At 38.2% G+C, this 27,961-nt stretch overlaps 1 protein-coding gene across 5 annotated transcripts in view; it reads left to right on the top strand.

Annotated features, from left to right (window-relative positions):
- Positions 1-27,961, top strand: part of LOC149238916 (UDP-Glycosyltransferase superfamily protein) — a 184,865-nt gene that overhangs the window by 84,787 nt on the left and 72,117 nt on the right. For all 5 annotated transcript variants that reach the window (XM_089373233.1, XM_089373237.1, XM_089373234.1 and 2 more), the window contains exons 3-7: positions 3,763-3,879; positions 22,526-22,719; positions 22,848-22,953; positions 23,071-23,218; positions 23,372-23,523. In XM_089373233.1, the coding sequence (XP_089229359.1) occupies positions 3,763-3,879; positions 22,526-22,719; positions 22,848-22,953; positions 23,071-23,218; positions 23,372-23,523 (717 nt within the window). The remainder of the gene's footprint in view (positions 1-3,762; positions 3,880-22,525; positions 22,720-22,847; positions 22,954-23,070; positions 23,219-23,371; positions 23,524-27,961) is intronic.

Raw genomic sequence — 27,961 nt, forward strand, 5'->3', positions numbered from 1 at the left:
CCATAATCGTACGGTTCTTCCTTTCCACCACACCATTCTGCTCAAGAGTATGTGGAGTAGTAGTTTCCCTCTTAATGCCAGCCTCAAGTATGCCTGAGTGAACCAACTGTAATATATCGGAGGTCTTTCTTTGGCTTGAGGGGTAGTTTTGAGCTTTCCGTCAGCACATCTTGGACATACAACTTCTTTCTCTACTCGGAATTCAGGCATCCCTATTACCATTTGTCTTTCATCGGGTAGAGCTTTATAATGAAGCTGGGCAAACCTCCGATGCCAAAGTTCAAACTGAAGAGTTGTGTCACAAGACATGACACCTAGCAGACTTCCACCGACCTGATATAAAGAATCAACTCGAAACCCACCGACCTGATATAAAGAATCAACTCGAAACCCAAGAGCGAAAGCTTCTTTAACATTATTTTTCCATATACGTACCTTTCCATCACTGAAGGTTACCTTGTAGCCTTTGTCTTCCATTGCCGAGATGGATACCGGGTTCTTTTTGAGATCAGGTACATATAATACATCTTGTAAGTGGATTGTATTACCTTGATTCAATTTGAGAGAAACATTGCCTACACCTTTCATGGGGTATTTCATGTCATCTCCAAGGACAATTTCCAGGTTAGTTTCTTTCTCTACGAGATTATGGAGTACTTCTTTGTAACCAGTGAAGTGTCTTGAGGCACCACTATCATGAGCCAAATTCCCATTGCGTCCGAAGGAGCAGAGGTAGATAGGGCAGCTGGTAGATAATATTCAACCTGCTTATTGTCAACAATGTTAGATTCGTACCTAGAATTTCTAGCCTTCTTGAATGGTTGTCCTCTTCCTTGATTTCCAATACTCCTTTTACCTCTGCTATTAGATTTGCCATTCCTTTGATTGCCATAAGAGGGATTTTGATCATCGTCCTGGTGTGAGTCTTTTCTATGAGGGCACTCCCTTGCATAGTGACCTGCTTTATCGCAGATGTAACATCTTCCTTTTCTTCCACCCTTAGGTCCAGCCTTTCCTTTTGATTTAGTCCCGGAATTATTTTTTTTCTTAGCATGAGAAGAAAAGGCAGCAGGAGGACCTTTAGGCATGGGCATTTCTTGCTCTTCTACCCATGTTTCTTCTTGAATGCATCTAGCCATTAATTCCTCGAAACCAAGAATAACATTATTGTTCAGAAGAGTAGTCTTGAACACGTCCCATTCGGATGGTAATCCTCCAAGAGTTGTGAGTGCCATTTCCCTGTCAGTAATAGTTTCCCCAATAGATAGGAGATCGTTCTTGATTTCGGTGATTCTTAAGAAGTATGCTTGCATACTCTCATATTTATCCTTCTTGATTTCCCTCAGCTTATTTCTAAGAAACAAAACTTGATTTGCATCATTGACCTTAAATAAACTCACCAGTCTATCGTAGATTTCCTTGGAGGTGTCCAGTTCAAAGATGTAGGCCACCAAGTGCTTGTCGATAGAGTCCCGGATGATATTTTTTGTTTTGACTTCTCCATTTTTCCATTTGTTCCAGGCAGCAGCAGATGCATTTGATGGAGGCTCAACAATATTGCCTCTTACATGGTCCAACACTCCTTGATCTTCTAGAGTTAGATTGATAGACATCTTCCATCTGTGATAGTCAGCTTTCTCACAGAGCTTGTCTTTGGCAGGAAAGAGTGTTGAGGACCCCATAGTTCTTTTAGGATAGCCTTGCCAATCTTCTCTTCGGTGATTGCTCTTGCTCTTGCTTGGGCTTTGTCTTCACCTCAACTCTGATCCCATGTTAAGTTATGGTATGTTCTATGCTTATAACAGTTTACTTCTTTTTCTTATTATATTCCACAGATTAGCAATCACATGTACATAAAGTAAAGTGCAGATAGAAAATTAAACGATCGATAGAAAACAAGCCAAGACAAGAGACACAAGATGTGGCAGCTAGCCAGGGACAAACCCCACAATATGTGGGAAAACCCTTTGATCAAATCTTCTTTTATCTTCAATAATTCAGTAGAGAGAAATAGTACAATAAATCTAATTTATATCAGCAGTAGCAAACCCTAGATCAGCAGCATCAACATTAGCGACTTCATCATCAAAACTAGGGCAGTTGATATCTCACAAACTGACCGTCGGATCAGCTTAATTCCACCACCAAAAGTTGTAGCCTTCAGAGGAGGTTAAGATGAACCTACAACGCAGTTCAGATGAGGAGATCTTCTGGTCCACGCAGGTCAAACTTCACTTCTGCAGTTGCAGCTTCAATTTCAACAGCTTCCTTCAAACTAGGGCAATTGATATCTCGCAAACCGTTTGTCGGATCGACTTGATTCCACCACCAAAAGTTTCATCCTTTAGAGGAGGTTCAGATGAACCTACAATGCAGATTAGAAGAGGAGGTTTGATGGTCCACACTGGTCAAAGTTTCGATCGAGAGGGCGAATTTAGGCCCTGCAACTTTGGTCAATCTGCCTCGGTTGACCTGCGGTCAATGCTGGTCAAAAAATTTTGGTCAATGCAAGTATTTCTGCCCAGAAATTAGTCAAACATTCTGTCAAAGATTCCTTCTGATTTGGTCCAATCAGCCGGTCAAAGATTTGGTCAAAGCAGCCCAGAAAACTCCAAGTTAGTGCTGGTCAAACAGATTCAAAGCTAGTCAAACTTTGCTGGTCAAACTATTTTCTCTCCTCTTCCTCACGTGTGAACAGAAGACTCCTTGAACAGATCCAAATTGTTGATGTGATGACCAAATGAGGAGGGTCAAATGTCAATATATACATGTCTAATTAAGTGGGTTTTGACCAAGGGTCAAACCCCTTCATGAGGTGGGGCCAACCTGTCAAACTGGGGCCAACTTGAACAGCAAGAGTAATGATTAATTTTCCTTTGACTTGTAGGCGTCAAATACTGACTGCCACTACATATTTTCAACACCTAGTTGTGCATTTATTCAGTTGATCTGTAATCTGCTAGGTGAACAGAATGCCAGGTGCTAGGTTCAGGAAAACTTAACAGTAGTTTCACTTGTAGGGTAAAAAAGGATTATTGCTGGTAATTTTAGAAAAAGTATTGTTGCTGGTAATTTTAAAATTGTAGACCGTTATCTCAGAAAGGTGGAATGATGTTTTGACTCTCTTTGCAGATGGAATATTATTTAAAGTTTCTATGAGACAGCTGATCATCACAAACACAATTTGCTTGCAGTTTAACAAACTTTAACAACAAACGTTTTAGACTTTGTATGTTTTCTGTTTTGTTTGGTGCTATATATTTGATGGTCTACACAACAAATTTAATATAATTTTGTATGGCACAAGTAAGCCAACATTTATATCCCATGACATAAACGACTTTTCAACAAAATAGAAATTCTCAAAAGGGAATTTACAATGCAACATTTGTTCTTGGAAGGATATGCTAATGTGGGATAGACTCCTTATTGTCATTTATACCATTTATTTGTGGTTAGCCTGAGCTGTTTTTCAATCTTCCATTAGAGCATCTTTTTCATTATGTAGGTCAGTATGGGAAAAGATTCAACTCTACAAGCCGAGAATAAAAACAACTGCTTATCTCATTCTGTCTCTATTGAGCTTGATGAGCTCTTTCTTTTACTTTAGTAATGTGGTAGCATATAGCTTCCTATGAGCTTAATGATGGATTGATGGTCTTTATGTTTAGAGGTTTTTGCGTGAGGAAACAAAGAAGAATGTTTCCCACCAATTTGGACATGAACTAATGAGTTGTTTATTCTTGTGGTGTGTGTGTGCAGGTGGTGCAGAGCGGTTGATTGTGGATGCAGCTGTTGAACTTGCTTCACGTGGACATGAAGTTCATGTTTTTACGGCACATCATGACCATAGGCAATGTTTTGAGGAGACAATTGATGGCAAGTAGTTCAGTCATAGCAATCTCATTTGCAAGTTCTTTGTTTCTCTCAATGTCTCCATTAAAACAAACTCCTTTAAAAATGCTAAATTTTTTTTCGTGAGAGAATGCAAGTCCTTTAAGATGGAAAAAATAAGAACTAACTCCCCATTTCTTCAAGGAAAGAGCAAAAATTCTTAAGTTAATAAATTGTAAATGAAGTTTCATTGGAAATTGAATGTGGTTTAAGTATGCATTTCCATAATGTATGAGTTTCTTGAATGTAAAGTGTGGGTAATGGAAAGAGTGCTATAATCCTTTATGATGTCAACAACTTAATCATGAAATTGGCAAACTTTGAGCCAGTTTAATTTTGAGAAATTTCAAAGAATCTTGCATGACTGTAGATTTATTTTATGCATAGTTCTTTTTAAAGATTATAAAAAAGTGATAGAGGCTTTAATATTTGGACCATTGATTGAAATGGGCACTTACAAGAAAGCATATAGAAGACATGGTTGTTTTTCTTTTAGTTGGCATGTAAGGTGCCTTTTGATTTTCGGTCTGTTATGAATATGATATATATAAAAAAATAATATAAATAATAGTAATAATCATAATAATGATTAGTATATTGAAGAGTCATGTTCTAAAGGACATGACTGTTCATGAAGGGGCAATTGCATAGGTATATAAGCTGGCCCTCATTTGTAATCATATCTCATATTTCTTGTACATTCAACATTTCTATATAAATATATTAGGTGTCCTGTAATGGATACCTACATATTCCGGATGTTCTAAATATTTTCGCTGCATATACGAATCTTGTTCGTTACATTGGTATCAGAGCCATGTTTGTCTGATCACCAGATCTTTGGTCAATCTTTAGCCATACTCTCAAATTTTTTGGAGTTTCTCTGGTTTTGATGTTTGTGACAAAGAAGTGAATATATATATATATATATATATATATATATATATCGAGAGAGAGAGAGAGAGAGAGAGAGAGAGTATAATATTTAAAAAAAGGTTATAAAAGAAAAAGGCAAAAAGAAGAGAGAATATATATACTAAAGAAAAAAATATTATAAAAATAAAAAAAATTTATACAAGGAATAATATAGAAAAAAACAAAAGAAAATGTTAAAAAAATTATATTTAAAAAAAACAATTCAGTTGTCCAACTGCCTCAGCCATAGTATGCAGTCGCCCGCAGTCAACAGACCACTGTCCGCAGCCACATCCACGGTTTAGATAGTCGCTGCCATCGCTCGCCAAGACTGTTACAACCCTGCAACCACCGATTATGTTTTGTAGCCAGTTGCTCTTCTCGTCGCCAGACTGCTTGTTCTGCCACCTCCACGCTATAACTATTCTCCCATCCACTCTCTCGCGACGATCTAGATGGTCCCATGCTACATGTACAAACCCACCTTTACTCTGTCGACGTTAACCACTTTCGACCCACCCTACCATCCCGTTCGAATCTTGTGCTTCCTGACAATTTTGGCCCCTGTCATCATCAAATCTCCAATAATTATTTCCCACTTTGGCCGTCATGCCTCACGGCCATTGTTATATTCCTCGACATTTCGTAAGCAACCAATAATTGAATCTATTTAAATTAATTAATAGCTATATAATTTAATCATATAGTTTGATTATAAGTTATATATAGCTAGGTTACTTGGGAGCGAGAGCAAGAGTGGAAGCAGGAGCAAACAACAACATTTTCAAAAGTTTCTGGGTTATTAGCGATTTTGAGAGTGATTTTTATATAATATATATTTTTATATATTTTGATACATATATGTCAACAAAAGCGTGTAGAATGATGAGTTAATGATAAAGAAACATAAAAACATGGATTAAACCATATAACATCATTCATATAGTAATTATAATCTCACAAATAACAAGTTCTCATTTATATAACATGTAAGGGTGCACAAAACCAAAATAGCATTGAGTGCAATCCATCTTTGAACTGAAAATACATCAACAAATATGCTCTAGATGACCTATAGCATCCAAAAAAATCATGCTACAACTTGTACCTACATATCATCAAAATCATTGCCTATCTTGGGATCTTTGTCATTAGTATCATTCTCTAAGCATCAACAAAAGATAGAAAAAACTTAGCATGTCAATTCAAGATTTTATTTGAGTGATGGGTACATTTTTAGTAGGGTCACGATAGAGGAGTTCGACAACCAATGTTACTAACATCAAGGTACATAGAGGGCTTGGTGCTCTTGATTAAATACGAGTTCGATACCATAGTACATGACAAAATCCAATAGAAACATTACAATTACCCCAATCCTGAAAAACTGATAAGTCTGCTGGATTTTAAGTGAGATATAAAATTCTAGTTTTTTCATATGAAATCCAATGAGGTCGGAACCACTTTCAAACATATTGAGTCATTTCATGGTAATGTTAAAAATTTAAGTAAAAGGATGAAAATGAAAGATAAAGCAGAATGTCACTTTTACTTTAAGAATTTAACATTATTTTGAATTGCATATCAATACTAGGGCCATAGGTTGAATGTTAGACTGCCCCAGTCAAAAATTCATGTTTCAAATCTTCAATAGCTCCCTCTATTCCTCCCAAATTAGTAGGGAGCGCAAATTTTTTTAGGGAGCGCGCTCACTACGGGAGCGAATTTTGGGAGCGTGCTCTCGAGGTCGCTCCCAATGCGCCCTCGCTCAGAGCACGTTATAAAAAGGGGTCCCTCATATGTAGAATATATAAATTTCTTGGTCAAAGTATCATTGACAAAATTATCAACAAATGGTGTCAATCATTGACAAAAAAGGAATGAATTATAATTCTAGTTTTTGGACCAAATGTCTATTTTGTAAAACAAAATTTGAGTATTTGTCAATTTTTAAAAATAGCAAAATATTTTGTCCAACATGTCGAAAATTGTTTACCTTGGAAGAATATCAAGGTAATACATATATACAAATTAAAAGATTAAAGGAAGAACTCACAAAACCTCAACAAAAGAACGAAGCATCGGAAATGAAATATAAAGATCTCGAAGATCGGCTTTACAAAGAATCAACATAAAGTAACAAAGAAATTTGTTGAAGGTCAAGAAGGCCAAAAATACTAAGAAAAAAATTAGAAGAAGAAAATGAATGTCTCGAGAAGAAATTCAATGAGACTTTATCAAAAAAGGAAGAAGAAAATGTGCACTTAAAATGATTAATCAAAGGTTAATAGAACAAATCAGATATTTAAAAGATGAAAAGCTTGAATGTCAAAACACTAATGAATCAGAGATTGAAGAACTCTTACGTCTCAAAAATCATAATCAAAGTCTACTCACTCAATTTAAGAAACTTAAAAATGATAAGGAATCATTAAAAAACAAATTAGAACTTATCATGAAAGAAGTATTGAAGTCTTTAGATGTAATAGTCCAAGTTGAAGAAAAATGAACGAGTACTGATCCAATCAATATCACAACTCAAGAAGATGACAAATCAGTTGAAGTAAAAACATATTCAATTTTTGCATTTCAGACGACGAAAATTCCAAGTGAAGATTTTGTAACCAGCTCAACAACACTAGTACCTGAAATACATTAGGAAATTGCCACTCACATGATAAGGAAAAATCAAATCACAAGAACTCCTTATCGACATCTGAATCACAAGAGCATACATCTCAATTAGTCTGCTTATCTAGATAACTGAGCGCAGAAACAACTGACTTATGTTCCGAAAAATACTAGTCTGCACTATCCAATATTATGATAACAATCTATCCCAACTATCAAATAATTTCAGAGTTCACATAAGATTGATTCAAGATGGTTAGATCCCTTTCAAGTTTTACAATTTTGTTTATCACTTAGAGGATCCTATCATCTTGTTTCATCGTAGATGACAACTTGAAGAATTCCGAAAAATGCGAATAGATTACAAGACAAAGAAACATATGCCACATTTTATCAGCGATAAGTTTTGAGGACAAAGCTTTTTTTGAAGAGGAAGACAATGTTATCTCTCTCTCTCTCTCTATATATATATATATATATAAAATAGTAATTATCATAATAATGGTCCCGGATGCGGGTGTGTAGTACAGATAAGGGTACGAAGGTGGCTGGATGGGCTGGCGCGTGGTTCACACCCAACGCCATCTGGCCTCACTCGCTGCCAGCCTTCATTCTCCTGGTAAGCTCATTTAATGCTGCGTTAATGCAGCCCGACACCCCAAATTGGCATTTCTGCTCTTATGTCATGGCGCTCCTCCAGTTCTTCATTGTTCCTCCTCGGCGAATGTTTGGTATCCTTGTTATCGCAATGCTCTACTCTCGGGTTAGTCCAGGGTATCGCTGCGCTCTGAAATGTGGGGTTGATTCTCAGCGGGATCTTCTGGCTTTCCAAAGACCTTCCTGCAACTTTATTTGCTGCCTGTCCTCCGCCATTATCAGTGCTTCTTTGAGCGAGGTTGCTCTCCCCATTCCCGTCTCTCCCGGCTTGCAAAGATTTGCGGCTCGTTCTGTTCCCTCGGCTCTGTTCAACATGCCAATTTTGCGCCAAAGAATGGGCTGTAGAAGGGGAGGCTCCCGGGGGCGACCCATTCGCCAACCCTCTTCCTCTTCCACGGACTCCTCCTCTTGCTCATCAGGATTCAACTCTGATTACCATCCAACCACCAGGAGAGGTCGTGGACGTGGCCGGGGGCAATATGCATTACAGTCGAGCTCTCACAATATTCATGCTCATACGACCCGTTTCCAAATTCCCTGTACTCTCAGTAATCACTCTTTCATTGCTTCTGTTACTATTCAGCTGAGCGAAGGCACGGTTGGTTCGGTGTCGGCAACTCCAGATGCGACTATGGAGACGAGGGAGAAAGAGTCGCTAGGCACCTCTCAGGTTCATAGCCAGCAGAACAAGGCTCCAGGTGGTTCGACCTCCCAGGTTATGTCAACTCGGGAGAGTCTGAGTGTTCCAATTGAAGGCGGTTCTCCAAGCGAAAAGGGCCATCCCTCAGATGATGATCATTCCTCCAGTTTTGGCTATCGTATCGTGGAAGAAGCGCCTTCCACCGATCAAGATGCATAATAAGGTTTTCGTTCTCTGGTTGTAGTTTCCCTGTTTGTTTAAAGCTAAGGGTTTTGCTGCTTTTTGACTTAGATTACAATTCTGACCTGGGCAGTGCTCCCATGATCATATGTAAAAGCTCAGACAAGTTGTTTCGGTATTCTGGTCAGTCTACAGTTTTTGACAATGTTGTTTTCTGTCTCAATGTACCAGTCATGGTCCAGGTTCTAGTCAGTCATCAGCTAATCTTCTTGGGTCAATTTTCAAAAATGTAATGTGAGTAAGCCACCTTTCTGGGCTAGACCTCTCGAGGCCGAGGCCTCTCTGTAAAAATATTTTGTATCAATATAGGAGTAGACTTATTCAGAAAAAAATTATCATAATAATGGTTATTATACTAAAGGGGTATGTCCTAAAGGACACGACCATTCATGAAAGGGCAGTTTTACAATTTTGTTTTATCACTTAGAGGATCCTATCATCTTGTTTCATTATAGATGACAATTCGAAGAATTCCAAAAAATGCAAATAGATTACAAGACAAAGAAGCATGACACATTTTATCAGCGATAAGATCTGAGGACAAAGCTTTTTTGAAGAGGAAGACAATGTTGTGAATATAATATATATTAAAAAAATATAAATAATAGTAATTATCATAATAATGATTATTATATTAAAGGGGTATGTCCTAAAGGACATGACCATTCATGAAAGGGCACTTGCTTAGCTGTATAAGTGGGCCCTCATTTGTATCATATCCCATATCTCTTGTACATTCAACATTTCTATATAAATATATTACTGGTCTTATAATGGATAATTACATATTCCAGATATTCTGAAAATTTCTGCTGCATATAGAAGCCCTGTTCGTTACACAGAAAATATTGGCTTCGATTTCATTGGTTTCAAAAGAGCCCTTAATCTTGTGAGTTGTTACAGAATTCATTCATTTTCAGATTTTATTGATGCGGGATGTCATTTATCAATGTTTCTAAATCAATACCCAATCTCATTACTTCCCCTTTGACTTAGGGCACTGGGAGGGCAGTTTGAAGTTATTCATCTCTATATGATGCTACAAATTGAATTTAAGTAAAACCAATATACAAATATTTGTTTTGTTTAAACCATTCAAGGATAATTTGACCTGGGAACTATGTTGTGCCTAAATTGAAAAAATTCTGAATCGTTTATTTTTATCTATTTTGAAGAGGCAGAAAACTGATAGGTACAACATCAGCAATAACAGGAGAGGAAACTAACTGTAATGATCAAAATAAAACCAACAACTATAGAACAGCACTAACACAGAAAACTCTGGCTGTAGATTCTGACAGCAGATTGCAATAACACTTGAAAAGCTTGCACTCTTTAGCACAAAGAATCTGAAACCTCCTGAGAAGGTATGGACAGTGGACACCAACTCAGGCCAAATGCAATGCAGTATGAAGGCTGCTCTTGATGTAAAATAGCCTTTCAACTATCTGTAAGAGCACATTTTACCAAATGACACCTACTCTGGTGCCTCCAAGTACTTTTGTAGCTAATTTCCCAATTTAGCTCTTTTTCGCTTTGGAAATGGGGTAAATACACTGTTCCCATTCTCTAATGGAAAAGTACAATTGACAAACATCAACTCAATTAACTGACACTAACTGGTATAAAACTATGTTAACTAATAAAATATTGTTAAATATACCAATGCCCCACACAAAATTTGCTCCAGTGGACCGATGAAGTAGCAATAACTATGCTGAAACTGATTATACTTCAACATTGTAACAGTCTCCCCTCCTTGAATTGTGTTGCCCCAAAGCAATTGCAGTGTTGGGTGCTGCAACTTTCAGGCCTCCCCACGTGCCATCCTCCAATTGCAAATCATACCAGTGAGTGAAGTGTTCTGACAGTACCTTAGTCCTTAACTTCTTTCAAGTTTCCAAAATGTGCTATGGAATTAAATAACATGTCCATCATTGAGGGGAGGCAAGGAGTTTTAATGCACCTTCTGTCTGACCACCTTCTGTAAGTATGAGATCTGCAAGGTGTTATGCACTTGAGATCTTGCTGGCAGCTCAAAGTATATGCAACGTACCCCACTCTATGAAGTTGCATTGAATAAATTAACTGAATAATTCACCTCTTTTGACTCTGAGATGTTTGTTGAAAATTGGGTAGTTCTGAAGGTTTTTCCAAATGGAGAAAACCCACCAAAAGTTATTTTGTTGGGCAAAGTACCCAAGTGGTTGGGGTTTTGACGCAGAGTAGTGGGCTTGAAACCCAAGAAAATTAAGTGGCTAAACTAATTTGTTGTTGAGTGGTAAAATAGGGGTTTCTTGATGGACAAGGAAAACCCCCCAAGATCACTCACACAAGTGTATATATTGGAGACCTATGAGAGGTAATTTCAGATCATAGCAAGTTCATCTTGTGAAGAACTAGTAGCCCAAGTGAGCTGCAGATCACCAAGAGAAGCTGAGTTGGAGTGCATATGTCTCAAGAAGAACGAGTAGCATCCAAGAGAAGGTCGTGTATTTGTCTGTCCACTGGCTGAGGAGAGAAAGTTGCCCAGTAAGGTTTCTGTCTACTGTTGAAAAAGTATAGCTAGAGGAAATTCCGTCTGTGGTTAAGAGGAGGGCCGAAAGGCCTCAGATCAACAAGCAAGAAGGCCAAAAAGACCTTAGTGAAAGATAATACAAGGCTGTAGCATGTCTGAGCTAAGTTGCATGCAGAGAAGGGGGGGCTGAGAGGCCTCAGATGCTTGGGAAGCAGAGCTGAGGTACCTCAGGGCTGAGAGGAGGCCAGTCGAGACCTTAAGGAGGCTAGCTGAGGCTTAAACGGAAGGGCCGACCTGTTCTGTTACTAGGCCATAGGCCTAGGAGGAGGTCGAGAGGCCTCAGGCTTGTGAACAGAGGGTTGAGGTGCCTCAAAAGGCCAACAAAGGTGGGAGGGGAGGCTGCTATTCGTTGAAGGTGAATTGCTGAGTTATATGTGAAGTCTGTTCATGAAAAGGAGGTCTGAAGACTCTGAACAACGAGATTTGATGCTGATAAATGCAGTGAACTGAAGGGATAAGTCCACTGTGAGTAGCTGAGTGTACAGGGCTTTGAAAGGAGTCACTCCCTTGAGATAAGGAGGCAACAAGGAGTCTAAGGGCCGAAGATACAAGCCCAGACTCAAGGAGTTGTTTAAGAAGCCTGCCAGGTGGGCAACAAGAGGGCAATGACCAAAGGAGCTGATGACTACTGTGTGATTTTCAAGGCAAAGGGCAGCCAGGTACATGAAGGGCAAAGAGGACAGAAAGGGCTGAAGGCAAAGGACTACTACTGCAAATAAGTCAAGCTATTTTGTCTTTGTTATGATGGGCAGATGGAGGGTCTGAAGGACTAGACCTCAAGCCCTAGATATTGGATACTATGTATACTCAGTGTTGCAAGAATCGTCCCCCCAAAGGATTTGGAGGCAGAACCACGTTCTGTACAGATCCGCCATCGATCCTTTGGTGGAACTGCGGATCCGCGGTTCCGCCTTTTTTTGGCGATTCCTGGAAATTTGGATCAGTGGGGGCCCTATCTGCGGATCTGGAAAGGGTCAAGTGCGGATCTGTGGAGGTTTGGGCATGTATCCACCACAATGTTACTTGGGAGTGGGAGCGGGAGCGACCATTTTCAGAAGCTCCCGGTTTGGGAGCGAATCCAGGAGCGATTTTTTAAATATATATATTTTTTATATTTTTTAATTTTTGATACATATATGTCAACAAAAACATGTAGAATGATGAATTAGATATAAAAAACATAAAAAAAACATAGATTGATCATTGAACCATATCACATCAATCATCTAGAAATTATAATCTTCATCAACCATGTCCACAAGTTAGTAAAATACATATTACAACTGCAACATATTGGATCTCGTGAATCATGATTCATCAAATTCAATCTTAAAGTTTCAACTTCAAGGTTTCAAAATTGAAAATTCAATATATAACATTTATCATCATTGATCACCAAAGTTGTACTTGTAAGCTAAGTTTAACCATTACAAGAATTAATATCTTAGATGTTTCGAAGTCCTAACTTCTAACTGTTAACATGAAATGAAATGTTATAAAATGAAACATGAATAATGAAATGAAATGTTATAAAATGAAACATGAATAATGAAATGAAATGAAACAACTTTAGTCTTTCACGAAGCATCATATTCATAATTCACAATCATTACCAATGAGTTATAATTGCCAACTTCAAACTTCAAATTTTCATTGTCACAGTCATATATTGTTTACAAAAAATATCATTATGATATGAAAGAGTCAAGAGTCAAGAGTCAAGGACTCAAGACTCAACAGTTATGAAAACTAATAGAAACTAGAAAAGACAAATAAAGTTGTAAACTGTAAATCTACATGTGGCTCTTGCCATGAGAGTCTCCAGGAGTATAAGCAGGTCGTGGTGGTCTTCTAGGAGTCTCCCGCACAGACCGACGACCAGAACTAGAAGGCACATGCCCTCCACGTGAGGGTGTAGATGGAGGTGGCGACAGCAAAGGAACAAGACTCGGACCTCGAGCACTGCTACTGGATGGTGGAGGTGGAGGTGGCATCGCTGCTGCAGCTGCAGCTGCTTCATCTTCATCCCTTATAAGTTCCTCTTCCAGTTCTTCAAGATGCACTATACCATCCTCCAAATTGTCATCCTCTGGGTGATTGTCCCAAATTTTATATGTGGGATCCTCATAAGCCCGATCATAGTAATGACTCAACAACCTCAAGTTGTAGTGCACATAAACCAAGCTTTCTGCTCGGTTTTCATTGAGTCTGTTTCTTTTCACATTGTGTATGAAGCTGAAGGTGCTCCAACACCTCTCTGCAGAAGAAGTATTCACAACCTGTGATAGAACTTTTTTTGCCAATTTTGGCAAAAGTCCATGGCTGCCATATGTTTCCCACCATGTGAGAGCATCAAATCTATCTCTGTCTTCCATTGCGTGGAAGGTACCAAACAAACTAGTGCCACTGAAGTATTTGCCTATTTCAAGGCGCACAGCTGCACATTCCTCCCTGTTAGGTATCAACTTTTCTAATGCTTGCAAATATCCACTAGTTACATCTGCATCTAAATGGGGTTTGGTCCTAATCCCACCCCTTGGTGCAGGTTGGCCCAACCAAGATGTAGAGTAGTATTTTGGCGTAAGGATATATGCCAAGCAATGTAGTGGAAGATTAAGTCTCTTCCATCGTACACACACAATCATGAATCAGTTTGTACAAGTCGGGTTCTCTGTTATGAACAATATCTTTTATTTGCCCCAACATGGTATCCATCTGCTCATACACCTCGCCAATCACTGGTTTGTCTGTATCTGCAAACCGAATCATGTGATAAATGGGCTTGGTGAAATACAATACTTGCATCACACTTGTCCAAAACTGACCATCAAGAGCGGCCTCCTCCACCAGTTCAAAACCTCGCCTGTCAGCTGCATTTGTAGCCCTTTCCTTTAATACCTGCCAATGTGGACTTGATACCATGCTAGCCAATGACTCTCTTACCTTCAAAAGGCGCCTGAAGGTGAGGTAATAGCTACCAAATCTGGTCTTCGCGATCTTCAACAACTCCAATCTCGAGTGACTGCGGAAAAGGCCATGGGTATTGCTATGATTTGTAATAAATTTTATCATTTGTTTACCTTTCTTGTACAAATCACCAATCCATTTGTATTGTGCATTTTTGTTCTTGAAAACATCATGCATCAGAAGGTTTAGTGTGTGAACCAAACATCCAGACCAAAATATGTTGGGGTATTTATCCTCAATAATTGCTCCCGCTGCCTTACAATTAGGAGCATTATCAGTGATGACTTGGATGACATTGTGTGGCCCAATACGATCAATTGTTTCAAGTAATGCTTCATGTTGATGGCGGTCCTGAACTTGTCTGAGTAATCATGTGCAGTTAGAAAGATGGAACCACTAACAGACACAACAAGAACACTTATCAATGGCTTGCCTTTTACATTTGTCCATCCATCAGATACAATGGACACCCCATGGTCAGTCCAAGAACTTGTCATTCTATTCAAAGAATGTGATATTTTTGCTTTTTCATGATCAAATCCAACGGTTCTTGCCTTGTCATACCCAGGGCTCTTGTATCCTTTAGGGGCATCATTTATGGCAGAAACCATTTCGTGCCAATAAGGTGAGCGAAGAACATTGAATGGTATCCCACATGCATAGAGAAACCTATAAACCTTTGAATCTACATCATTCCTACACCCCTCATCAAGGAAATTTGATATGGTTCTACGCCTTAAACCTGATGACCCTGTGCCTCCATATCCACTGCCTTGGGAGGATGTTGAAGGAGTTCTTTGTGCTTGTGATTGTGTGCTTGGTTCAAAGAAACCCCTTGATTTTTTTGATTTGTATTGGGCTTCCTCCTCTTCCCTTATGTATTTGGCTCTATTTGCTGTTGACATCGCTGGACAAGTTTTGATTCCTAATTGTTTGTCTCCATCCCATGGCCTTTTCTCGCAGAGGTGTTTTTTGGCACAGGTGTATGAACCTGTGTAATCATTGTTGCAATGGGGGCAATGAAATTTAGTGGTTCCACCCCCTCTCCCTGCTTTAGGCCTGTTAACATATTTCCACAATGGGGTTTGGTCTTGTTTAGTTTTTTGAGAGTCATGTTCACCCTCCTCCAGCTCCTCCTCACTGGGGTTTTCATCAAATCCACTTTTTCCAGCTTCTTCATCCCCCTCTTCATTTTGGCCCCTCAGTTTCCTACTCTCTAGCACCATAATAACCATAAAAGGGACCAAGAAGAGGAAAATGCCAAGAAATATAGCCAGGTCCATGATGTTTGATATTTGTAGGCTTTTGAATTTGCAAGTTAATTTAATTTATTTAGATTAATTAATTTAATTTAGATTCATGATTTTTTTACTAAATATAGTTAATAAACTAAATTAAACTAACTAAATTACTACCTAACTAAATTAAACTAACTAAACTAACTAAATTACTAAGTTACTTACCTCTTTGCAGGCTTGCTCCTCGCTTCTCCTTGCTCCTTTGCTCTTGTTCTCATTCAAGTGATAATGAAATTTTTGTTTGCCCCATTGAGTTTTTAAAACATAATTTTTTATTTTTATTTTTATTTTTTTTATTTTTATTTTTTAAATTGGATTTTTTTTCGTGTCCGCGGCTTTTTTTCCGCCCAGATCGCTCCCGGCGCCAGTCGAATCGCTCCTGGAGCGAAAATTTAACGTTCAGGAGCGATCGGGAGCAATCGCTCCCTGATCGCTCCTGAGCTGTAATTTTCGCTCCGGGAGCGATGCTCTCGATGTCGCTCCCAAAATTGGCAGGGAGCGCAATTTTTTTTTATCAGGAGTGCGCTCCCGACCCGCTCCCAAGCCGCTCCCGCCCGGAGCGCGGATTGGGAGCGGGAGCGGGGGGGGGGGGAGCGCTCCCCCGCAACTCTGATCCACCACGTATTGCTAGCAGATCAGAGAGAAGGTGGACGGTTCACACGGTTCCGCAGGGTTTTTTAGTTTTTTTTTTGGAAATTTCCAACTGTTATGTGAGGAACTACACTTTCCAAATACTCCCAAGGTGCCCCTTGATGCTCCCTAGATGCTTCCTAGATGCTCCCTAAGTAAAAGTGACATTCTCCTTTATCTTTCATTTCCATCCTTTTACTTAAATTTTTAACATTACCATGAAATGACTTAGGATGTTTGAGAGTGGTTCCAACCTCATTAAACTTCATATGGAGAAAATAAAATTTCATATCCCATTCAAAATTCAGCAGACTTCACGGTTTTCAGGATCAATGGGATTGTGGCGTTTCATTGGATTATATCATGTATGAGGGCATGTGATTGGCATTTAATCAAGAACAGCAAGCCCTATATGTACCCCAGTGTTGGTGTTGTTGATTGTTGAACTCCTTTGTCATGGCCTTAGCAATTATGTACCCTTCACTCAAGTCAAAATCATTGATCAGGCATGTGAAGCCTTCTCATAAGGCTTGGATTAAGCTGTTTGATCAAAATTAGGCAATGTTGACTAATATCCCTATAGAATTGAAGCAGAGGCAAAGGCTAGAAAAGAGAAGAGGAATCTAGATTTTAGATGGTTGATGCTGGAATAATTAATCATTTATGTACAATGGATGCCATATCTATCTTGATTTATGTAAAAAATATGCATGTTTTCATGCCTTCTACAACTAATTTGGTATTTTGGATTTTTTTTTAATATAAATGCAAATATATATATATATATATATATATATATATATATATATATATATATATATATATATATATCTATATCTAGTAGACGTTTCCGAGATGCTTCGCTTCTTAGATTTTTGGGAAATGATGCTTCGCGTCCCCGCTTCGTGCAAAATTGTGTATACTAGTTTGTATCAAGGGATGTAAAGGGCCATGATCCTTGGTACGGGAGCCCTAGTGTTTTATTATTAATGGGCTAATGAGAAATGTGATTGGGGCACATATATTCTTGTGTACTATTGTTGATTTCACTGCTCATACATTTTTGCTGTGCAAAGTGCTTTTAGTTGAGTATTTTCAATACGTTTATGTTCTAATCTAAACATATACTAGAAGTGGGGTACATGGGAATTTCAACAATGTTTGCAGGCCTTTTACTATGATCAATGGCTTCCCCTCAAATTTCGTGTACAACTGATCAAGATTCATTCCGATTTGACCCAAGGTCTTCAATCACTATGCCCCCATTACTGCATCTGCCCCTGCTAGGGCTACATCATAGAAATCAGGACTCAATTCATGCTATCTAGCTGCAATTTCAACCCTTTGACCATTCCCTTATCGTCCATCATAGTATCATTGCCCACAGACACTTGAAGACTTTATAATGGAGCGACCCTTGAGCCTACAGATTTCATCATTTCGACTCTATAAAGTTATGAGTGTTGCTAGAATCAATGAGGGCCACCAATCGTCTTCTCTTTGCTCTTTAGACTCAGGGTCTGATATTAGGTGATTCCAAGCATGGTCTCAAGGGAGATAGTTGGAATTTGTTGTTGTTCTTTGCCCTCTGCATGGGTGTTTTCATTGCCTGCTTCTGTTGCCTCTTCATGGTCACCTCTGGTTATCTCTTCCTGATCTTCTTTTACTAACTTAATCACATGGATCCTTCAGGGGGTCCTATATTTGTGTCTCTTGGATCAGATTCTTTACAGCGAAAACAAAGCTCCTTTTGAGCATAAAGCAACAACAGTAGCAGGATCTACTATTCTTCCTTTGGACTGTCCAGCAGCAGAGGTAAGGGATGAGGCTGACTTTTCAGTAACCTTTTTTCTTTTTTCTGTTGGATTAGTTTAGGAAGGTTGTCTTGCTGTAAGACAACTTCTAATAACCTCAGAATATGCTTCCACCTGCTGAATGGCAATATCAAGAGTGGTTGGCCTCACAGCCTTGACATACCCTCTGGTAGACTCCTTCAAACCATTGATGTACATTGTACATAGTAACCACATGCCCGAGAGAAATATTCTCTACCAGCAAGCTGGCTTGGCAAAATTCCCATGAGTAATATGTCACTATGCCCTGTTGTTTCATGTTCGTAAAGGCTAACAGGTAGTCTGGCCGTGTGTAAGCTTCAAAATCATGATAGAATGCTGCCATGAATTGGTCCCAGGTGGTTATTTCTGGTTTTCTGTCCCCTTCCTCATGCCTTCTCGCCAACCTCATTCCATCATTTGGCAACAACCAATTGCTGGATCTTGAAGGTGCATCACGGAAAACTGAATTTTTTGGTAATCCTCGATGGGGTTTAAGCAGAAAAACTGAGACAACTTGCCTATCCATGCTTTCTGCTTAATAACTTCTCTACAACTATCAAACTTGGGAATAGGAGGCTTCTCCTTTATGATTTATCCTCTGCTTTATGTGGACTCCTTCTGCTTTGTTTGATTACCTTGGTTGTCTCCTCTTCTATTACAGTTCATTGCAAAGGGGTTTTCGTCATGGTCATGATGTATGGCATCCCTCCTCTAATTACAGGGTCTTGTCCCTCTTTCACTACTACCATTTTGTTGTTCCTTTCAGTCCTGTCTTCCCAAACTTGCACTTTAAGTGGTAAAGCTCTAAAACGTAAGAGCAACCTTGGGGGAACTAAGAGGTCTTGTCCATTGTCACCACAACATTGCCCTCTCTTACTTTAAGCCAACTCTTCTCCAACAAAAGGGGGTTATTGAATCATTAAGATTGAGGGATGTTGGGTTGCCGAGACCATTGCTAATCTAGAAGGTGAATGGAGTCAAGCTTAGCTAGTAAAAAGGTTCAGTGATGCAGTTACAACATGCAGTTAACCAACCATGTGAGCTCTTTAATATGCAGATAAATTTAAATAAGTGGCCTTGTTTTTCTTTGATTGTCAAGTTGTCTGTGATCCTCCAGGCTTGAAGAGCCGTGACCCAGGGGCATCTAAGCTGTCAAAGTTACTTGGGGATCGAACCCGACCTGGGCTACACTAGCCCTTAATTGACTGGATTTTTTAGCATGTCTCCTCCCCCTAGCATAGGGCACAACCATCCCCTGTGAGGTTTGATCCTGGGCCGCCTCGCTGATAAGGCCCATCCTCAACTGGTTGTGCTAGTGGGACTTGACAATAAGGGGCCTTCTTACCACCCAAAGCTTTGAAGAATTATCACCATAGTCGCTCCCTTTCTCACTTTAGGCTAGTTCTCAATTGGCATGGGGGAGGGGGAGGAGAGGGGGAGGGGTTGTGGTGCGCGGAGGGTATCCCTAGAATAGTATTACTAAAGATGTGCAGTTAAAGCTCAAGGTGAAATGAAGAGTTAATCTTTAGGAAAACTGAAATTGTAATGTTTTTATGAATTAGGTGATGGGTGGACCAAGACTAGTGTTAATCCATTGGGCAAGTGGAGTCAAGAATACACTCAGAAGGTTGGTAACTATTAGCTTCTTTCTAATGAGATTAGGATTGAATGTCACTAGGATTAACAATCCACAAACAACCCTACCTTGTTGTCCACTAATATAGAAAATGACTCGTGAAAACCTCTTGCTATTATGTGTCTGCATTGTTGGAAATACTGAGAAGGGGGTGAATTAGCATTTCATTTCAATTAGTTAATTTTTAATCTTTTAGAGCATTATTTAACATTATCATCATATTAAAACATGAATCAACAACACCATTCAACAATGCACAATATCAAAGATAGTAGACATGAGATTTTTAGGTGGAAACCCTTCTGGGAGAAAAACCACCAAACGTTTCTTAATATAGGCCTTCAAAAATTGACATCAATAGGAAGCTCCAACTTCCAAGATTCTCCAACTGCAACTAGAATGAGGCTCCAACCCCTTGATATATCATCTCCAACTAAAAGGACACTCCAACACCCTAGTTTACAAGTTTACCAACTCCAATTGGAAGGACGCTCCAATGCCCTGGTTTTATCAGCGTCGATTGAAAGGATGCTTCAACAGCTTGCACAGGCTCCGACCTACCCTAGCACCACCCTGCCCCCCTGAAGTGTTCTCAGGCACCAACCTGAAGGAGACTCCACTCTCATGCCTTGCACCACCCTACCACCCTACGCTGCAAGCCACGACTTGCCCTGAAGGCTTCGACCTCCAGTTTACCACAATGTACCGTGTTTTACAATTTTCAGACTAGATCCACATATCTTTGTTCACAAACAAATCAATAATCTCACTGAAAAATAAATCCTCTTACTGTCAATCCTTTAGCAACATTAGCAACATCAATTCTCCCGAATAGCATCAAACCCTAGCAACAAATTCGTATACATCATAATTCATATACAAGAATGTAATTAGTGTCAGTCTTCATAATTGTACTTGAGTCATGATGTATTGTATTTGTCAAAAGAAAAGAAAAATAAATTTTATTATTAACAAAATTGACTTATTAAAAGATGTGTTTCATGCTTGTGTCAATTGATTTTAGGTCAAAGCCTCCATTGAAGGCTTCTAGGGTTTATGTTAAGTGTCTTTGTCTATGTCATAATGTATAAGACCCTTCTTGTGCTTCATTTGTCAAGAAAGAAATTTATTTTAATGTAAAATAGGTCAATTAAGGCTCCTCCACCAAGTCGGCCTCAAGAAAGGACAAGTCAGCCTCAACAAGGGAATTCGACCTCACAGACTTGTTATATATTGGAGCAAGCAAACAATAGTTCATATGGAATGGCAGGGGGTGCCCTTCGGGCGGGGCCGGTTGACTGTTTTGTTGTTGATTTTTTTATAACTTCATTTTGTTTTTATAACTTTTTGATTTTTGATTTTTTTTTTATTATTATCTTTTTTTCTTCTTTTTTTAATATAATTTCCTTTTTTATATGACTTTTTTTTAATCTTTTTTTTTTGTTTTAAATTTATATATCTTTTTTTTAGAATATATTTGAGTCTTTTTAATTTTTTTTCTTCTTTTAAAATGGCCAAGGGTCTTTGACGGAATCAACAAACGGAGAAACTCCAAACGCTGTGTAGCGAAACATTTCAATCACACGACAACAAAGTTGACAAAAGTTTGATGGCCAAAGCTGGATCAAACTGTCTCTATGCAGTAGTTGAGCAGCCAGAGGTTCGAACAACTCTGATACCAATGTTACGAACAAAGATCGTATTCCATAGTAATCTTTAGAACACTTGGTACACGAATACATCTATTGAGGATAAAAATGTATATTAAATAATGTATATAAGAATTGATGTGAGATATGGTGTTACAAATGAGGGGGCCTGCTTATATACCTAGGCAGGTGCCCTTTCATGACTGGTCGTGCCCTTAGAGATATACCTCTTCAGTAAGTAGTTATTGTTTAATTAACTGTTGTTACATTTATTATTTATCTATATATTTATATTATTTATATATGTTTTTATTCATAACAACTTTGTGCCCTTGTGTGTTGTTGTGTCTTCTCCCTTGGCCTAGCCTTTCTTTTATATGCTTGAGTTATGACCGAACCCACAACCCTAATCTCCAAAGTGATTGATGGCTGAGATCAGATCTCACCTCACTTGAGATCAATGGTTGAGATTCATCTGAACGTTTGCATTAGATTAGATTAAACTCACTTTATCTCATAAAAAAATATTTTAATTATTAAAGTAACTACTAAGGTTGAAGGCTCCATTAGGCAACTTCTGCACGCCCAGACACTTAGGCTTGTGTAGAAGTTCCTGCCCGATCTACAAACATCAACAATGCTGGGCAAGACTAGGTCTTTGCGGAATAGGGGAACTCCTTAGGTGAGTCTTTGCATAGCTCTTTTCACATCAAAACCTACACTAGGGAGGTTGTTTGGCTTAGTTGTGGTCTAAAGCTTCGACCTGACCTCATTCAATTCACATAAAACTTGCATAAAATATACAATTTTTTCTACTGTTAAACAATGCCTTGTGCATGGGCTGTATGAGGTAGCATTTTCTATGTGATAATTGGCTTTACTTTTATGTGATAATTGGCTTTGCTCTATCATACATTTATCTTTTATAAATTGGTTAAATTTGGATAATTTGCAGGACATTTCCCTGTCACAGTTTATGGTGACTTCTTACCTCGGCACATTTTCTACAGATTCCATGCCATATGTGCCTATGTTCGATGTGTCTTTGTTGCAATTTGTATGGCATTGATGTGGCCTTCATTTGATGTAATATTGGCAGACCAAGTGTCTGCTGTTGTTCCTGTTCTGAAACTTAAAAAATCTTCAAAGGTAGGTCATGCTTTTGACTGTTAGTTGATGCTGTTCTTTATTCAAGGATTGCTTAATCAATGGCACTGCATGGATCATTATCTGGTATTTTATGAGTGGTACATCTACCTAACATCATACTCTTGCAGGTTATATTCTACTGTCATTTTCCAGATTTATTGCTTGCACAGCACACAACTAAATTAAGGAGACTGTATCGTAAGCCTATTGACATGCTTGAAGAAGCATCAACTGGTACGTCAAAGTTAATATATGTTGTTTTACTACCATCTGAGTGTTTTTGACATGTTTGATTACGTTTATATAGTTTATGTACTCTCTGACACTTGATTTGGTTTATAAATCATGCAGGCATGGCTGATCTCGTTTTGGTAAATAGTAAGTTCACTGCATCTGTTTTTGCTAAGACATTCAAATCTCTGCATGCAAAAGGTGTTGAACCAAATGTTCTTTACCCAGCTGTTAATGTGGATCAGTTTGATCGACCTCGTGCTTACTTGTAAATACTCTTCAGACCTTATCTGTTATGTCAAATTTACTTCCAATTCTTTTGTTACAAGACGAGAGAGTTTCAGGTATTGGTAGAAGTCATTTAATGTTTTTGAAAAATAGTTGAATTATTGCATATACTCTTATTGTGTTCTGATTCCAGGCCCAAATTTGTGTCAATCAATCGCTTTGAAAGGAAGAAAAACATTGAGTTAGCAATTTCTGCATTTGCGATGCTACTCTCAAAACAAGTTTCTAAAGGCAGTTGGGAAAAGGTTGCTAATCCAGAATCGGATATTTCATTGGTGATTGCAGGTGTTCTCTTGACTTAAAGTGTTAGTTGCTTCCGATGGTTTCTACGCGCTCATACTTCATGTCATCTTTTATAACCTGTTGAAAATCCATTTATGTTAAATTGCTCCTTTTAGGTATACATCTTTATGAAATTTCTATGAAAAAATATATGTTTAGCAATTATGTTTGATGCTGAGAATTTATAAAAATCATCTAACACATTTCTGGCACATTTTAATTTGTGCAAACTTATACCTGTGAAATGTTAACTTGGATTGAAAATAGTGAAGCGAACCAGATGGTTGTCTTGTCAAGTCATCATCCATGAAAGAGATAACGCATAAGGTTGAAATCAAAGTAAATAAATATTTCTTAATATGAATATATGATACGGGATGATTACAAAAGCTCTCATGGTGTTATAAACTTATATATACTCATTATCTAATCACGAGGGTGAAGGGTTATGCCCTTGTGTTTATTTAATATATTATTTCTATTATTATGACATATGTTTTTATTACGTGATGTATATTTATGTACATTACAGGTCCTGCCTCTTGAAGGATGCTTTGTCCTTAGAGCATAGTTAGGAGCAAGCTATGCATTTGTTTTAACATGAACTCCCCTCATTTCAAATGCCACTCGAGATGTGTTTGTTGAGGAAACAAGACAATAAGATCTTTGAAGGTCTGAACAATAACGTCACATTATGGAAGGCTCAATCTACCCAAAGATAATTTTCTTTGGAATTTGTATTATGCAACATTTGATGACGACTTCTTTGATTGTGATTTTCAACATACCATTGGAAATGATTTGAGTTGACAGTCTGATATATAGGTATGCATATTGAGTTTTATTTTAGTGGATGTTGGTATGTTGATTATTCCCTACCATAATTTTTGTGGTTAGGGTGATGATGGGTTCTAGTGAGTGAGCTTCCTTTGGACATACGAGATTCAACAATTGATGCTTTACTGTTCACTCGTGTGTTGATGCCCTTGTGTTGAGTTACAATTTTGTTAGTGGATATGGATGGATGTTCAATTTTCATTGGATCAATGTCGCTTTGTCAATTGAAGGTTTGACCTATTGATAATAGGTCGACACTTTGTATTGAAATGTGTAACGAGGTTTGGTCTTCATAATATCTTATGTACTCTTGATTTTTGTATTTGATGTAAAAGGGAAAAGAAAATTTATTATTGTTATTTTATAGCATGGGTTTCATGCTCAAGGTCAATTTGTTTTAGGTCTAGAACCCATTGTTTGCTTCTAGGGTTTCTCATAGAGTCAAGAAGTTAAAAGAATTTATTTGAGTCAAAATTGTGTTAAAAGACCCTCCAAGTTCAAGTCGGCCTGCAAGAGATCAAGTCAGCCGCATGAAGGAAATTTGTACCCCTTGGAGGCCTATATATAAGTGCATTCGACCTCATTTGAAGAGGACCTTCAGTACATTCATTCAAGCAAGAGAAGAAGTTCAATCACAAGAAAGAAGAAAGAAAAAAAGGATGAAGAGCAAGAAGAAGAAGGAAGGAAGTTGAAATCGAAGTTTTGGGTCTCTATCTCTCTCACACATGCGAAGGAGAACTATTGTTATGTCGAAGCTGTAAAGCTGCTAGGTCGAAGTTGTGAAGTTGTTAGGTCGAAGTTGTGAAGTTGTTAGGTCGAAGTTTATGAAGATGCTAGGACGAAGTTGTGAAGCTACTAGGTTGACGCTGTAAAGTTGATAGGTCAAAGTTGCTGAAGCTGCTAAGTTGAAGTTGAAAAATTTGTTGTTGGGGTCGAAATTGCTGGAAGGTCAAAGTTTGTTGCTGGAAGCTGTGTAAGGAAAGATCATCAAGAAGGAAGGTTGACTTTGTCTTGGAGGTGTCTTTGTCTTGGGTCTAAGGGTCTTGGAATTCGTCATTTGAAGATTCTATAAGAAGAAAAAAATTACTTGAGGGTTTTCCTCTCTAGGAGAGGTTTTGGCCCTGGTTAGCGGCCTATTTCCCGTGTCCATTTGTGTTATTGATATTCATTGTTTGGTAGCTATTTGCTGATAAGAACACTATAATAATCAAGAAAAGAAGAAGCTAAATATAAATGCTACAAGTTGAAGTAAAAACATCACAAGCAGTTATCAAAGTAAAGATAAATCACCCTAATCTAGTTGCCATAGATTTCTCAACATGGTATCAGAGCTAAGGTGACAAGAAGAAGCAACTTGAAGAAGGATACATAAGGGCCATGTTGACCACTGGAGTGGTACTTAATGATTATATGAAGACTCCATGCCCAAGGATGATCCAGAGGACACTTGTACCATCAGTCAACAGAGTTTTTTAACTCTACTTCTATTTTCTTATCATATTTCTTGTACCCAAATTCCACACCCTACGGGGAATTGTGATAAGTGATACTAGTAATGATGAGTTTTGAGTATGTAACAAGCCTAGGATGTTTGAACTCGATCAACAAAAGAGTATACCTTGGAGTGTTTTTTTTATCTGGTTAATTATCCCTTGTTTTTCAGAGGAAGATGTTTTTTTGGGTTTTTTCACTCACTTTTTACCCCAGAGCTGGGGTGACGGTATGAAAGTTGAACCCATAACACATTTTAATGTCTAGAGTCGATGTATATTACCATACGAAATCACACACAAAATTTTGTGGAATTTGGTTAGGTCTAGGTAGTCATTTTTGAATTTTTAGATTTGCAATAAAAATTGTATTTGTAATGTAATAAGTGATGTCTAGAGAAGTTGTATGGGGTATGAGTAATGAAATTTGCACCTCTCACCCTCAAATTTCTAATATGACACACTTTTAGGGGTTAAAAATGTGTTTTAAACTCTCAAAACCCACTTTCCCTATGTTTAGTGGGAAATTTGGCAAATTAATTAAATTAATGGAGAAAAATAAATATCCACACATGCTAAATGTTGTGGAGATGAGGTGGAAAATTATGGGGGATTAAAGTGAAGTCTCAAGGTGATGTGGACCAACGATGCGAAACTCTCGATAAAATCGCGATTTTATCGTTTTATTGCGATTTTTTCAAAACTCTGATAAAATCGCACGATTTTCGAACAATTTTTTTTGGCAATTTTTTTCGGAAAAAATCGCGATAAGTACAATAAAATCACGATTCGATTTGAAATAATCGTGGGGCCGGCGGACAACGAGTTATAAACAACCAAAAATCGTTTTTTTTTATTCATTTGTTCATACAACGACAACAGTGGATTGGGAGTCCCCTTGGAGAAAAATCTTGGTCGATTGGGCGCTGATTGGAGGAGAAAGCGACTCAAAACCCCTGGTGGATTGAGACCTGAGGAGGAGAGGATCAATTTTCTCCGGCAAACCGGTATGGGCACCAAATTTATGTGTTTTGTTTTTTGGTTGGGTTTGGATAACCCATTGGTTTATCAAATATTTTTGAGTTGATTTGATGGTGTTTTTGTTTGTTAAGTTGTCAAAAATTCAATGTGTTTTGTCATGTTACTCATGTATGTATTTCTTTTTTTTAAATTTTTGTAACTTGTAATCCTTATTTTGCCATAGGTTCACCATTCAACTTCAAAGTTCAAACTTCATCTTACAAATTTAAAACTCAAGAGTCAAGAGTTCAACCAAGTTACAAACATGCCAAGGAAATTGGACCCTCTATGGGAATTTGGTGAACTTGATGGAGGGTTTGATAGAATATACTTGTCTTGCAAGTTGTGTGGGCAGCATATGTGAGGGGGGTTTATAGATTGAAGTATCACCTTGCACAAATCCCTAGATTTGATGTTGGGCCTTGCAAAAATACAAATCTGGAAATCATCCGAAATGCCATGAGATCAATGGAAAATTTAGAACACAATAGAGAGGCCGAAGCAGAAATGAAGAAGCAACTAGCAAAGACTGTGTTAGGTTCAGGTGAACAAGGAAGTGGCACTGGTTCTACTTCAGCATCAATATCTACAACCAACCCGGTAGTTGCCTCATCATTTTTTGTTCCTAGAACCACGACGGGTTCACAACCATCTATCACTTCAATGCTTAAAAAAACTGAGAAAGAACAAGCTAACAAGTTGTTGGCCAAATTTTTCCTTTGGAGTGATATTCCTTTCAACGTTGCAAAGAATAATCCATTTTTCTAGCCTGTTGTTGATGCTATTGCAACTGTTGGTCCATGGTACAAAATCCCTTCTTATGATGACTTTAGAGGCCGAATTCTTCAAAATGAAAAGGTTGTCTGCACCAAAATATTGGAGGAGTTTAGGGCATCATGGGCACAAACAAGATGCATTGTGATGTCAGATGGTTGGATCGACCAAAAGGGGAGAACCCTTATAAACTTCTTGGTTAGTTGTCCCCAGGGGACAGTGTTTATGAAATCTGTTGATGCATTTTCACATATCAAAGATGCAAAAACTTTATGTGATTTGCTGGATGTGTTTATTTTGGAGGTGGGCGTAGAACATGT

This window comes from Pinus tabuliformis, chromosome 8, assembly GCF_031772625.1.
Source record: "Pinus tabuliformis cultivar Carrire ecotype Pingquan chromosome 8, CPIR1, whole genome shotgun sequence".
NCBI classification, from domain to species: domain Eukaryota; kingdom Viridiplantae; phylum Streptophyta; class Pinopsida; order Pinales; family Pinaceae; genus Pinus; species Pinus tabuliformis.